The 12,790-nt window shown below is 31.8% G+C and overlaps 1 protein-coding gene across 1 annotated transcript; it reads right to left on the bottom strand.

The window, feature by feature from the left end:
• Positions 1 to 811: 811 nt before the first annotated feature.
• On the bottom strand, positions 812 to 9,365 carry LOC111710517 (tankyrase-2). Its single transcript, XM_023484618.1, has 13 exons — positions 9,229 to 9,365; positions 8,642 to 8,723; positions 7,684 to 7,764; positions 7,268 to 7,337; positions 6,672 to 6,738; positions 5,141 to 5,224; positions 4,588 to 4,688; positions 4,172 to 4,248; positions 3,640 to 3,716; positions 2,845 to 2,910; positions 2,406 to 2,479; positions 1,531 to 1,622; positions 812 to 979 (listed from the first exon to the last, which is right to left on the bottom strand). The coding sequence occupies exons 1-13, from the start codon at positions 9,336 to 9,338 to the stop codon at positions 839 to 841; spliced, it is 1,122 nt and encodes a 373-aa protein (XP_023340386.1). The 5' UTR covers positions 9,339 to 9,365; the 3' UTR covers positions 812 to 838.
• Between the last annotated feature and the right edge of the window lie 3,425 nt (positions 9,366 to 12,790).

Raw genomic sequence — 12,790 nt, 5'->3', positions numbered from 1 at the left:
TTGGACCACCAGAAATTTTAAATTCACCGAGACAAAAACATTTTGTTAACTTTACCAATTACCAATATTAACATTTGTTAAAAATCTTACACGTTAAAGACAATCTATTACCTTCCTTCCTTCCTGTTCCTCAAGAAGGGGTTGTTTATCAATGGTGTATCGTCTTTCTAAAGGCGGTCCCAGGAAAGAGTAACTGAAATTTATTATTAAGCATCTAAGCTATTTTTTGGCAGATAACAGATAGGACTAAGCTAGCTTGGCCTTTAATGAAACATTTATTATAATATGTTTTTGATTGACCAATGTGAAACTTTCAGAATTTGTAATATCTAAGGTCTACGGGATTGGTTTGCAAAGATATATGGATTATGAAATCAGAATTTGGAATATCTAAGGCCTACAATATTTGGTTGCAAAGTTATATGGATTATGAAATCAGAATTTGGAATATCCAAGGTCTACAATATTTGGTTGCAAAGATATATGGATTATGAAATCAGAATTTGCCGCACAGACTAAATTCAATTACCATGATCACAACCAAAAGGCAATAACCATATGATACTATTTAATATTCCTTATTCGCCGTTTAATTAACCACCACAAAATGTAAACGAAAATTATTTTAACAGATAGTATTGATCCCTATGGCCCTAGAATATTTTTTCGTCTCTCAGATTGGTTTAGTGTTTTTTTAAATAGTGTATTTTATGTATTTTGGTAAATTGCCTCCTAAAGATCTCTACAAAAACATATTTAGAAAAAAATGTTTAAGTGCAAAGTTTTTTTTAAAAAAAGTTATACAAAAATAAATATGATTTGCTATTTATTGATTAGATTAACAAGAGTATTGAAAAATCCATGTTGCAGAAATATATTCCTTGAGAACTTTGTGAAGAATGTTTTCTTTTCTAGCGTTATTATCCGTCCCGGAGAAATCTACGAGGGATCCTTGCTCCAGAAACCTCCGCTTAAATACCTTAATAAATGTTCATTATTATTGCGGGAAAAATCTGTAAAATAAAAAAATAAAAAAGTTGAAACCTTAGTTAAAACTAAATGTTACGCCATTGTTTAAGAAACAGCTCTAACTTTTATTTATTCATTTGTTTCTATATATGAGTATTTACTATTTAGATAAACGTGAAACATGTATTTTCAAAGATATGATTTAAAGAAAAACGGCGTTGGGATGGAGGTTATGGGAGGGGGCACGTGGATTTGGCGGTTCTTTCAATATTTCGATTACAATTAATTGGTCCTATCAAAAATAATTTTTTAGTCTTTTTTCTTTAGTACTTTTGTGCCGGACATATACTTTTTTAATGAAAAGTATTAAACAGACAATTCCGTAAGTTAAGGATTTTTAATGATTAACAAAAACGCGTATGAATTCAAATAGAAGAAACCAAAGACTCTAACTCTGGTTGGTCCGGGGTGTGGGGCACAGGGCACTCAAGCCTCATTATAAAAAAACAGGGGGAAGGTAGGAGGGGAAGGAGGGAAAGGAGGGAAAGGAAGGGTACTTACCTTTATAACCTTGAAGTACCCATGATGACCTGCGAGTACAAGGGGAGGGTACAAATTGTTCTTACACACCCCGTTAGGGTCGCCGCCCTTTTCTAGAATTAAATAAGAACTCTTTTTTTTAAGAAACATATTTTTATTATAATTCAAATACTGTAAGAAATGAAAAGGACCTTTTATATGGAAACTTATTATTTTTGTAATTTGAACATATTGACCGGAGTCCAAAACTAAAGAACGAAAAGTTTTGACTTAAATTTTAAGTTCATGGTTAAATGCCACTTCTGACTTAATTTAAACCTGAACTTTAACCGTGAGGTTAAATATTTAACCCTGTGGTTAAATATTTAACTCGCCGAAATCGACGAGTTAAAATTTAAACACAGGGTTAAAATCTTGAAATCCTGCATTTTCCCTATTTGTCTATTATTCAATCATCATTCAGCTGAGAAAGTGGCATTCAACTTTACGATATATTTAAAAGTGAAAACCTTGTTAAAGAAATTTCACGTTTTAGATTAATTAATTTTTGCATGTAAACCCAAAATACGGTTTTAACTCGAAATATGTTTTGTTTTCGGTTACGTTAAAACAGCTGATTAGCGATGGTTACGTAATATTCTCCGTAAATCCTTTTTTCTGATTGGTTCAGATTTTCCCGGGAATTTAAAATTTAAAATTGAGAAAGTATAATATTTAAGTAGCTATTCATTATTTTACAGAACTTTTAACCTCGAACTTAAAATTCGCGCATTCTTTAGTTTTAGACTCTATACATAAAAATAGTTAAGTTTCAACCCAAAAAATGATTATTTAGCAAAAAAGTTTCATGTCAAAATACTATTTCCGATGAATTTGTGTCACTGAATTGAACTGACCTAGAAGATATTTAACAATATCATCGTATCCATGATCACATGCATACTGCAGGAAAGTATGATTTCCGTCGTCACTGAAAAAAACTTTGTTTAACAAAAAAATAGGAAATGCAAACTGTCATGCTAAAAGATATGGTAAATGGGATCGACAAACTATAATTAACATTTTAGTAATTTATTTATTTCAATTATAAAATTATTTATTAATTGCTTTTTTATTTATTTATAAAGTATTATCATTTCAATACTTATCCAAACTTTGCAGAGTCATTTAACGTATCTATTTATTTAGTATCCAATTTTTTGTATATAATTAATTCGATTAGTTAGAATTTTTCAATCATTAATTTGTGAATCTATTATTCATGTGTGTATTTATCTTTTTATTAATTTTCAATTATTATATATATTAGTTAGATTATCAATGGTTTTTATTTACCTATTCCAGTTAACACCAACGGAGGTTGACAGACTCGAGGTTGTTTGTAAGAAAGATCCTCGCGTACTGGAAATTTGAAAAATAAACAAAACCGGCATTGTAAAATGACAGCAAGTTTTTTTATTTTTCGTTTATCAACTGATTTTCTATTTTTGACATTTATAATTTTAACGTAATTTTAGGTGAAATTTCAAAATGCTTACTACAAACTATTGTGTGATGTAAGATGGCAAACAATTGCTTACATTTTTATTCCCTAAAATTTGATACTTTTCCTGAAGCAATATATTTAAGTGCAATTAGTTTTCATGTCTGAAAATGTTTAATTATCAAAAACCTGACTATATTTCTTTGAAATAGTAGGTTTTTAAAATTAGAGCTAGATTATAAAAGTAAATACTTCTTATATCATTCCTATATTAAAACAAAACAAAGGAATTGAGTCTTTGCCACAAACTCAATTTGTCTAATCCCTATATTTCTGTGTCACCTGATGGTGTGGACCTTTGATATTTCAAACTTACACTATTTGATATAACAGAATTTATAGTTTGAAATATCTAAGGTCTACAACATCAGGTTGCACAGATAAAGGTATTTAAAGATATTTAAACTACACAATTAATACATGTAATATGTAATATGTATAATTTATGTGAATTTTATAGTTTCAGCAGAGGGGTTTACTTAATCTAAGAAAATGATTTAAATTAAATAATTGTAAATCGTTCTGAAACTCTTATTACCTCTTGGAATATCCATATTTTTTTTTAAACCCAGAAATATCTCATCTACCTGATTTCATTGTAGAGTGCCTTAAAGAGCCTGGATTCAATGCTACTGCTTAAAGTTCGGTTCCATGGCTTAATTTCCTAAACAAAATAATCAGATATTTTAATAATTATTTTTGCTTCGTAATAAATTTTAATAAAAAGAAACTTTTAATCGTTTTAAGGTTTTGACTTATAAAAAAAAAAATTCAAAAGTTAGCATTCGAAAACTGTAGATATTTTCTGTAGTGTTATTTTTTTGGGGTTGAAAATACAGTGAAACCTTTAATAACGAATACATCGGAAGAATTTAGCAAATGTCGCCATGACAATTTTTCAATGAGTTTTATACTATATTACGTAAATTTCAGTATTTGCGAAAGAAATAAATAGCCATGAATATGCCGGAACAGTTGTAAAGAGTTCCATATAATCATTTAATTAAAAATTAAATATCTGCAACATTCCATTATCAAAAAGTGAAGAATACGACATTTGATGAATTCTTTCGATGTATTCGTTATTAAGGGTTTCACTGTATACACTTGATAAATTACCTTTTCAATTTCTGGCATTCTTGATTTTATAAATTCTTCTGGAGTTTCTCCGTCAACTTCTACACTCACACAACATCCTGTACATAAAGGAGTTAATATAACGTACTGCAGCTTACGCTATGTACGTAAAGCTATATTCTATATTTATATATATTTACTTTAAAAATAAAGAAATATGATTAAACAGTTTTATCTTTTTCTAAACAAAATGTTCAAACTCCCAGTATCTCAAGTGTGTATGTGAAGAATTACCATGACTCGGCTAAAAAATCTAAAACAGGAGAAAAAGGAAAAAAAGGAAAAAAATAATTGAAAATTTTAGATTTTTATTTCACAAATCACAATAGGAGATAAATATGATAATGATGATTAATTTGATGAAGTTATTATAATAGATTCAACAATTGATCCAATACCTTTTCTTAGCAAGATTTTAACAACTGCAGCCGTTCCTTTCTCCGCAGCAGAAAACAGAGGAGTTATACCAAACTTGTTTTCTAGATCTGGTAGCCCTTTTCTAGAACATAAATATCATATATCTGGTAGCCCTTTTCTAGAACATAAATATCATATATCTGGTAGCCCTTTTCTAGAACATAAATATCCTATATCTGGTAGCCCTTTTCTAGAACATTTAAACATCATATATCTGGTATACCTTTTCTAGGACATAAATATCATATATCCGGTAGCCCTATTCTAGAACATAAATATCATATATCTGGTAGCCCTTTTCTAGAATATAAATATAATATATCTGGTAGCCCTTTTCTCGAACATAAATATAATATATCTGGTAGCCCTTTTCTAGAACATAAATATAATATATCTTAAAGCCCTATTCTAGAACATAAATATCATATATCTTAAAGCCCTATTCTAGAACATAAATATCATATATCTTAAAGCCCTATTCTAGAACATTTATAGATGTATCTGGTACATTTATTTTCATGAAATGTTATATACCTATCTAATAGCAGATGAACAATGTTTACAAATTGCTGCTGAAGCTGTTCCTGTTCATTTCCTGAACTCCAACCAGCTGAACATCTAATAAAAGCTGATTTTAGGATTTAGACGGATTGGCAACGTTTTTTGAAAATAATTCTTTAAAAATCACAAATCACAATTGAAACCTGAGGTCGAATTTAAATAATTTGAGCCGCGGCTTAAAAAATTTGAGCCGCAGCTTAAATTTAAGCCGCGGCTCAAATATGGTTGGTTCCACATAAAATTGTATTCAATGTTTCAAGATTTAAGCCGGCGCTCAATTCAAGGGCGGATACAGGGGGGGGCGGGGACATTCGCCCCCCCCCCTGACAGATTCAGGGAAAGCGTAAACCACCCGGAATTTGGAATTTTTTGTTTCTATTTTCAGAATAGCTTCTCAATAGCATGCTTAAGGGAAAGTTTAAGATACCCAAGTGCAAAACAAGAAAAATATCTGTCTTAATAAACTATAATGTGTGAAAAGTTAAAAATCAAGTTTTTAGTCTTTAGTCATTAATTTTGACTCTTTTTGAGTCTTTTAAGTCAAAAAAAAAATTTCGGCGCGGCGCGATTTTTTGTTTCTAATTTTAAATTTTTTTGTTCCCATGTCACTTAAATCATGTATCCGCCCCTGGCTCAATTGAAACCGGTTTTTGGCGGATTTGAGATGCGGCTCAAAATCATTAAATTCGGACTCTGTTTTCTTATTTTTTCTCGATTGAATCAAGGAATAAGGCACTCTTTAAAGGGACTGTACGCGTAATTTCAAGTGATCTTCCATTTAAAGAGGAGCATCCCCGATTCACAACAGTACCCTTCAACCTTTGACTGATAAAGGATGTCGAAAGTATCTATATTCATCTACTGAAACGCTTTAACTGATAAACGACGCTTAGTTTTCAAGATATTATATTTTTAAGAATATAAGAATACCTTGTTTCTAAAAGTTGCAGAAAATCAAAAATTTTCTTCAAATGTTTGAAGTCCGCTTTTAACTTAAAACAGTCGATACTTTGAGTGGCGTAAGTAAAAGATCAGCCGCGCTGTGGACACTCTGTACACAGCGTACACTAGACCGTATTTTAGAGAAATTCAAGCGGGTTCTAATAAGTTCAAACAGTGAGATCTTTCTACTCAGGGGCGGATACAGGATTTAAGTGAGGAGGGTGCTAGATTCATTTTGGAACAGAAATATCCAGATTTAGGAACACAATTTTTAAAGATAGATGTTTTTCCTTTTTGACACTAGGTCTTTTCCTTAAGTGCTATTGAGGAGCTATTCTGAAATCTCAGGGGGGTGCAAAGGTCCTGCCGCCCCCTTGTATCTGCCCCTGATTGCTACTCGATGAACAGTTAAAGGGGTACCCTTGTAAATTGGGTATTGCCCATTTTGCATAAAGGGTTACTTGAAATTGGTATTTCTGCAGCTTGCAAGTGCAGGAGCAAATCTTAGAATTGTGTTCTTCTGATTTTTTTTTCAGTTTAGCTTGTTTGTTTATAATTATACCTAAGAGCTGCAATATGTAAGGGAGTGTTCCCTCCTTCATCCTTAGCATTTACATCTGCTCCACTGTCTAGTTTAAATAAACAAAATTCAGGGAATGTACATTGTACAGTTTGTCAGGGATATATATCTTGTTCTAATATTATGCATGTAGAGAGAGTTTGACTACTTTATACTAGTTTTGGGGGCAAATTAATGAACTCTCAAAAAATGTAAAGTGTGTGTCTAATGGGAACTAAAATTAAATCAATTCTTGATGATTTTCAACCAAGCTAGGAGCTTTTAAATAAACGAGCATAATTTTGATGGACTTAATTGAAATAAGTTAATTTTCTTTTGAACCGAGAGCTTAGGAGTTTCTCGAACAGATCTCTATTTGGTCAAGATTTTTATGACTGAAAGCTTTAACAGATTAAAGTTTCGGTTTCTTTGTAAAGTATAATGTCCATTTCCCTTTATATTCCCACCTCTGATCTCATCAATAATGACATATTTTGAATACAATCGTCATTTAAATAGTTGTTACAATTTAATAATCCTTTTTCACATCAAACAGATTTTTGAACTTTTCTTATGATTGCCAGAGGTTTGTTTAATACCTAACAGAAGTCTAGCAATATGCCCATAGCCCTTCTCAGCAGCAATATGAAGTGGAGTTCTTTTTGTAACCTGGAAAATAAAAAATTATGATTTGAAACTTTTAACTCGCCTTGTTTTTTCTTTACAAATGATGAGACAATAAAACCGACCTAAAACTCTAAAAATACGTTTTTAAGGATAAATTCAGTATTTTTTTATAAATATAGTTTTATAAATGTTATGGCAAAAAAAAGGAACACGTTTATTGTTACAGGGAATCATGAATATAAGTAAATTATGTACAGTCGTGTCTGAAGTCGTATCCTTTGTGAGGAACCCTGTACATACATGTAAAAAATTAGATTAAAACAATTTCTAGGATTTCCTGGCAGAACTTAAGATTTTGCGTAATTTTTAGAAATTGTCGATATTTTACCGGATTATGAGGAGATGGGTTAATATCTTTTCTTCTCAGGAGTTCTCCCACATAATCTGATTTTCCTTCTTCAACACAAATCTAAAATATATTTGTTACGATGAACTAAAACATCATGTAATGCACCAAACAAGCCCGTTATTGTTAGAAAGATTTAAAAGTTTTGATAAAGAAAAAAAATTATATTTTCATTGTAGACACCCAGATGCTCGTCTCCAACGAGAATCTGTGGGTCTCCAATGAGACGTTCATGGGGTCTTCAATAGTACTCCAATGATGATGATCTCTTCCTGCAGACTTATATATCAAGCGAATCTTTTCTCTCATATAGCTGTGGTTTGTGTTTATATATAACTTGATGTTTGTTTTAGTAATAGCTTAGCATTGTTACTAGAACAAAATCAACTTTTCTGTAAATCAAACGAACACTCTTAACGACCTTGAACACATTAATAAAGTTTTGATAAATCAAAACTAATCCATTGGTTTTAATATAAACAAACTTTTTTGATATAATAAAGAATCAAAGAATGAAACAAATAACTTATATTAAGTTGTTTTCAAATGAAAGGAACAGTTAAATTCAAACCAAACAATTTTTTAAAGTAATGAAAATTATCAAAGTGAAAGAGTTAATAAAATGTTTGAAACGATACAGATGAAAAGATGTATTAAAACAGTCCTGAAATCTGCCATAACAATTTAACAATTTTAGCTTTGAACTCGGTAATTCACCATTTTACATGATTCTCAAATTTTCTGTTAAAAATTGGTGAACTTTTAAAAATGATAAATTTCGAAATTTTTCATGGCAAACCCTTTCAACTTAGACCAGCCGTGAACCTTCCTTGGAGTTGGCTCAAATATGTTTGGCTCGATCGGTTCAGCCGTTTTTACGTTTTTTGGATACAAACAAACAATTAGATAGACAAGCAAAGTAGATATTTGTAAAGTGCACCTCAAGAATAGTTTTTTCCTTTTCTTGTGAATACGGTTGGTTGATGTCAATACCATCCTCGGCTAGTAGATCAACAAAACATCTAGATAGAAAGATAGATAGATAGATAGATAGATAGATAGATAGATAGATAGATAGATAGATAGATAGATAGATAGATAGATAGTTAGATAGATAGATAGATAGATAGATAGATAGATAGATAGATAGATAGATAGATAGTTAGATAGATAGATAGATAGATCCCTTTATATTATCATCCCTCTAATAGAGAGTAGAAGATCCTCCCTAGGATCCTATAGACAGGATAGATAGATAGATAGATAGATAGATATATAGATAGATAGATAGTACCCCTTGATCCCTCCTACCTTCTATTATCCTCCCTATAAGAGAGTAAAAGATCCTCTCTAGGATCCTCTAGACAGGATAGATAGATATATAGATAGATAGATAGTACCCCTTGATCCCTCCTACCTTCTATTATCCTCCCTATAAGAGAGTAAAAAATCCTCTCTAGGATCCTCTAGACAGGATAGATAGATAGATAGATAGATAGATAGATAGTACCCCTTGATCCCTCCTACCTTCTATTATCCTCCCTATAAGAGAGTAAAAGATCCTCTTTGGGATCCTCTAGACAGGATTCTACCCTGAAAACCAAGTTCTGTCTCCTGTCTCCAATGAGACCAGACATGATTCTGAAAATATAAAATCACAAGGAGAAAAAAAGCATTTTGAAAATATTAAAATTGAAAGTCACCACATTTCATAAAGAGGGGGCAAAAATTTCCTTCAACCCCCCCCCCTTCCTTTTCTGCACATAGATCTAACTGATACGAAAAGTTGCACCAATTTTTGAGACTGGATTAAACTTTGAAGTGTCGCAACGGTTTTTTTTTCAAATTGCGAATTTTTTATTTTTACAATGTTAAGAACTATAGTAATTGATATATTTATTTTTAATTGGCCTTTTTATTTTACTGTTATAATTGACTCATACTTTTTTTTAGCCTTAGACATTATATTTAAAATGTTAAAGCACTGGTTTTTCGGTAATTGGCAAAATTCTCATCGATTTTAGCATGACAGCTTGCAACCTTTGGACGGCTGTTGCGTCCCTCCAACATTCTTCAGATTAAGAAAATACTCCTATTCTTTATAAGTCAACGATTTATTATCTTTGCTTTGTATCAGGAGAAAAATTCTAGAAAAATTGTGTTGAAACTGCCCACGCGCTTTCAAAGTCTTTGTTGCGTGAATTCTGCGCTTTGCTTGAGAGGAGACGTTGTAGAATGCAAATTATTTTGCTACTTTTTTGGCTTATAAAGTTTAGGGGGGGGCTTATCAGAGGGGGAAAGAGGAAAGGAAAAATAGGGTGTGCAACCCCCCACCTCCCCAAAAAACAATGTGGTTTAGTTTACAATTTTAAAAAAGTAATGTAACTAAAAAAGTAACACTTCTATACCTTTGAAAAACCTCGAATGTATTTAGAACGATATGAGTTAATACTTTTATTGTATTTCAAAGCTGAAACTTGCAAGTTATCATCAAACCGCAAAAAATTGATCTATGTTAAAACTTTAAACATAAAGCATGAAAATATGAATCAATGAATAAAATAATGCAACGCTTTCAACACTCTTGTTGAACAAAGACAACATTTAGAGCATACAGGTTTGGAATATCCTGTGATAAAAAATTAATGTTAAAAGAAATGGAATTAAGCTAGGATGCTCAACACTGCATTTTAATGGTTCTGCATTAATTCATTTGGGATTTTGCATGACGAGCTGTAGAACAGATAATACCTGCCCCTCCTCACTTCATACTTCACCACACCTACATTTCTACTCATATACCATTCATATTAATTATATATAACATAAGAGATTTAAAGTGTAACATTGTGAACCATTTATGGCAGTATTTCCCCAAAAAAATAAAGACAGCGACTCATCTTTTGTAACTATAAGGGGGTTTAAATCGGAATTCTGTTGCGCGGAATTGTGCGGAATTGCGCGGAATTGCGCGGAATTGCGCGGAATTGTGCGGAATTGCGCGGAATTGCGCGGAATTGCGCGGAATTGCGCGGAATTGCGCAATAAGTATAATCCATTTGCGTTGGAAACTCTTTCTGGAACATTTAATATTTGATGAAAAAAAATTTCACAATTTAATGTTAATAAAGTAAAATCAAAATTCATAATAGATTTTAAAGAATCAAAAAGTAAGAATAATATGTTTGGGCAGACCTGAGTTTAGAAAGCATTATATAAAAAAAGAACGGAAAATGTGTTCAATATACAAAAATTAAAAAGCTTCTTTTTTTCTAAAAATCTAACCTCTCTTCAAAACATCTATAATCTATTTCACTGCACTGCAAAAATAGCGAAAAAGTGTAATAATTTTTACATCTACGGTTTTGGTAACTTATAACTTGTAGTCTAATATCAGATGTATGGTCTACAATTCTGGGTATCTCAGCTCCCACTGACTGATCTCAGAATATGAACAGAGTTCAGAAAAAAATGCTAAATGATGATAAAATATTTCTTATTTCTACCGTTTCTATCGATTGTTAAGCAGGATTCTTTTATTTTAAGGCAACCAACGTTATTAAATCTAAAAAGGTTTAAGTTTTTTCTTAACTCTGTTTTATGCCAGTGCTTTGCTAAGCCGCCCGGAACTTGTTTTGTAATAGATAGATGGATAAATAGTTTAACAGATAGATAAATACTACAAAATATCATGTTTACGTTTGTAATGCTCTGATAGACAGACATGCCAGACATGACAGACATGACAGACATGACAGACATGACAGACATGACAGACATGACAGACATGACAGACATGACAGACATGACAGACATGACAGACATGACAGACATGACAGACATGACAGACATGACAGATATGACAGACATGACAGACATGACAGCCACTAAATAGGAAAACACAGAAAAGGCAAACACAGATTAGGACACACTGAATAGGAAACACAGAAAAGGAATAGGACACACTTTAAATAGGCAAACACTGAATAGAAAAACACTGAAAGGACAACACTGACTAGGAAAACGCTGAATAGGAAAACACTGAATAGGAAAACACTTAATAGGAAAACACTGACTAAGAAACACTGAATAGGAAAACACTGACTAAGAAAATACTGAATATGAAAATTCTGAATAGGAAAACATTGAATATGAAAATTCTGAATAGGAAAACACTGAATATGAAAATTCTGAATAGGAAAATACTGAATATGAAAATACTGAATATGAAAACACTTATAACCTCTTTGGATAACACTGACTAAGAAAACATTTATGAATAGGAAAGCACTGAAAAAGGAAACACTGACTAGGAAAACACTGACTAGGAAAACACTGAATAGGAAAACATTGAATAGGAAAACATTGAATAGGAAAAGACTGTATAGGGAAACACTGAATTGGGAAACGCTGAATAGGGAAACACTGAATAGGGAAACACTGAATAGGGAAACACTGAATAGTGAAACACTAAAGAGGAAAACACTGAATAGGAAAACACTGAATAGAGAAACACTGAAGAGGAAAACATTGAATAGGAAAACACTGACTAGGAAAGCACCATGAATAGGAAAACACTGATAGGAAAACATTGACTAGGAAAACACCATGAATAGGAAAACACTGATAGGAAAACATTGAATTGGAATACACTGAATATGGAAACATTGAATAGGAAAACACTGACTTTAAATACTGAAGAGGAAAACATTGAATAGGAAAACACTGAATAGGAAAACACTGAATAGGAAAACACTGAATAGGAAAACACTGACTAGGGAAACATTGAATAGGAAAACACTGAATAGGGAAACAGTGAATAGGAAAACACTGAATAGGGAAACACTGAATAGGAAAACACTGAATAGGAAAACATTGAATAGGAAAACACTGAATAGGAAATCACTGAATAGGAAAACACTGAATAGGAAAACACTGAATTGGAAAACACTGAATAGGAAAACATTGAGTAGGAAAACACTGACTAAGAAAAACTAGACCCGAGCCAGCTGTTTCTTCTATTGTTATTTCTAAGGAGAAAGCAAAGATGCCGGGATGGAAGGGCGAACGGGGGGAGGGACAAGATGGG

This window comes from Eurytemora carolleeae, unplaced genomic scaffold (genome assembly GCF_000591075.1).
Source record: "Eurytemora carolleeae unplaced genomic scaffold, Eaff_2.0 scaffold1063, whole genome shotgun sequence".
NCBI classification, from domain to species: Eukaryota; Metazoa; Arthropoda; class Copepoda; order Calanoida; family Temoridae; genus Eurytemora; species Eurytemora carolleeae.
This window is presented reverse-complemented; position numbering and strand designations above follow the sequence as displayed.

Coding starts and splice junctions, on each gene's coding strand:
- LOC111710517 (XM_023484618.1), bottom strand. CDS start 9,338: ATGTCTGGTCTCATTGGAGACAGGAGACAGAACTTGGTTTTCAGGGTA. Junction 2,911..3,639: donor GCACTCTACAATGAAATCAG/GTAGATGAGATA, acceptor TCAAATTTCCAG/TACGCGAGGATCTTTCTTAC. Junction 1,623..2,405: donor TATTGTTAAATATCTTCTAG/GTCAGTTCAATT, acceptor ATTTAATTCTAG/AAAAGGGCGGCGACCCTAAC.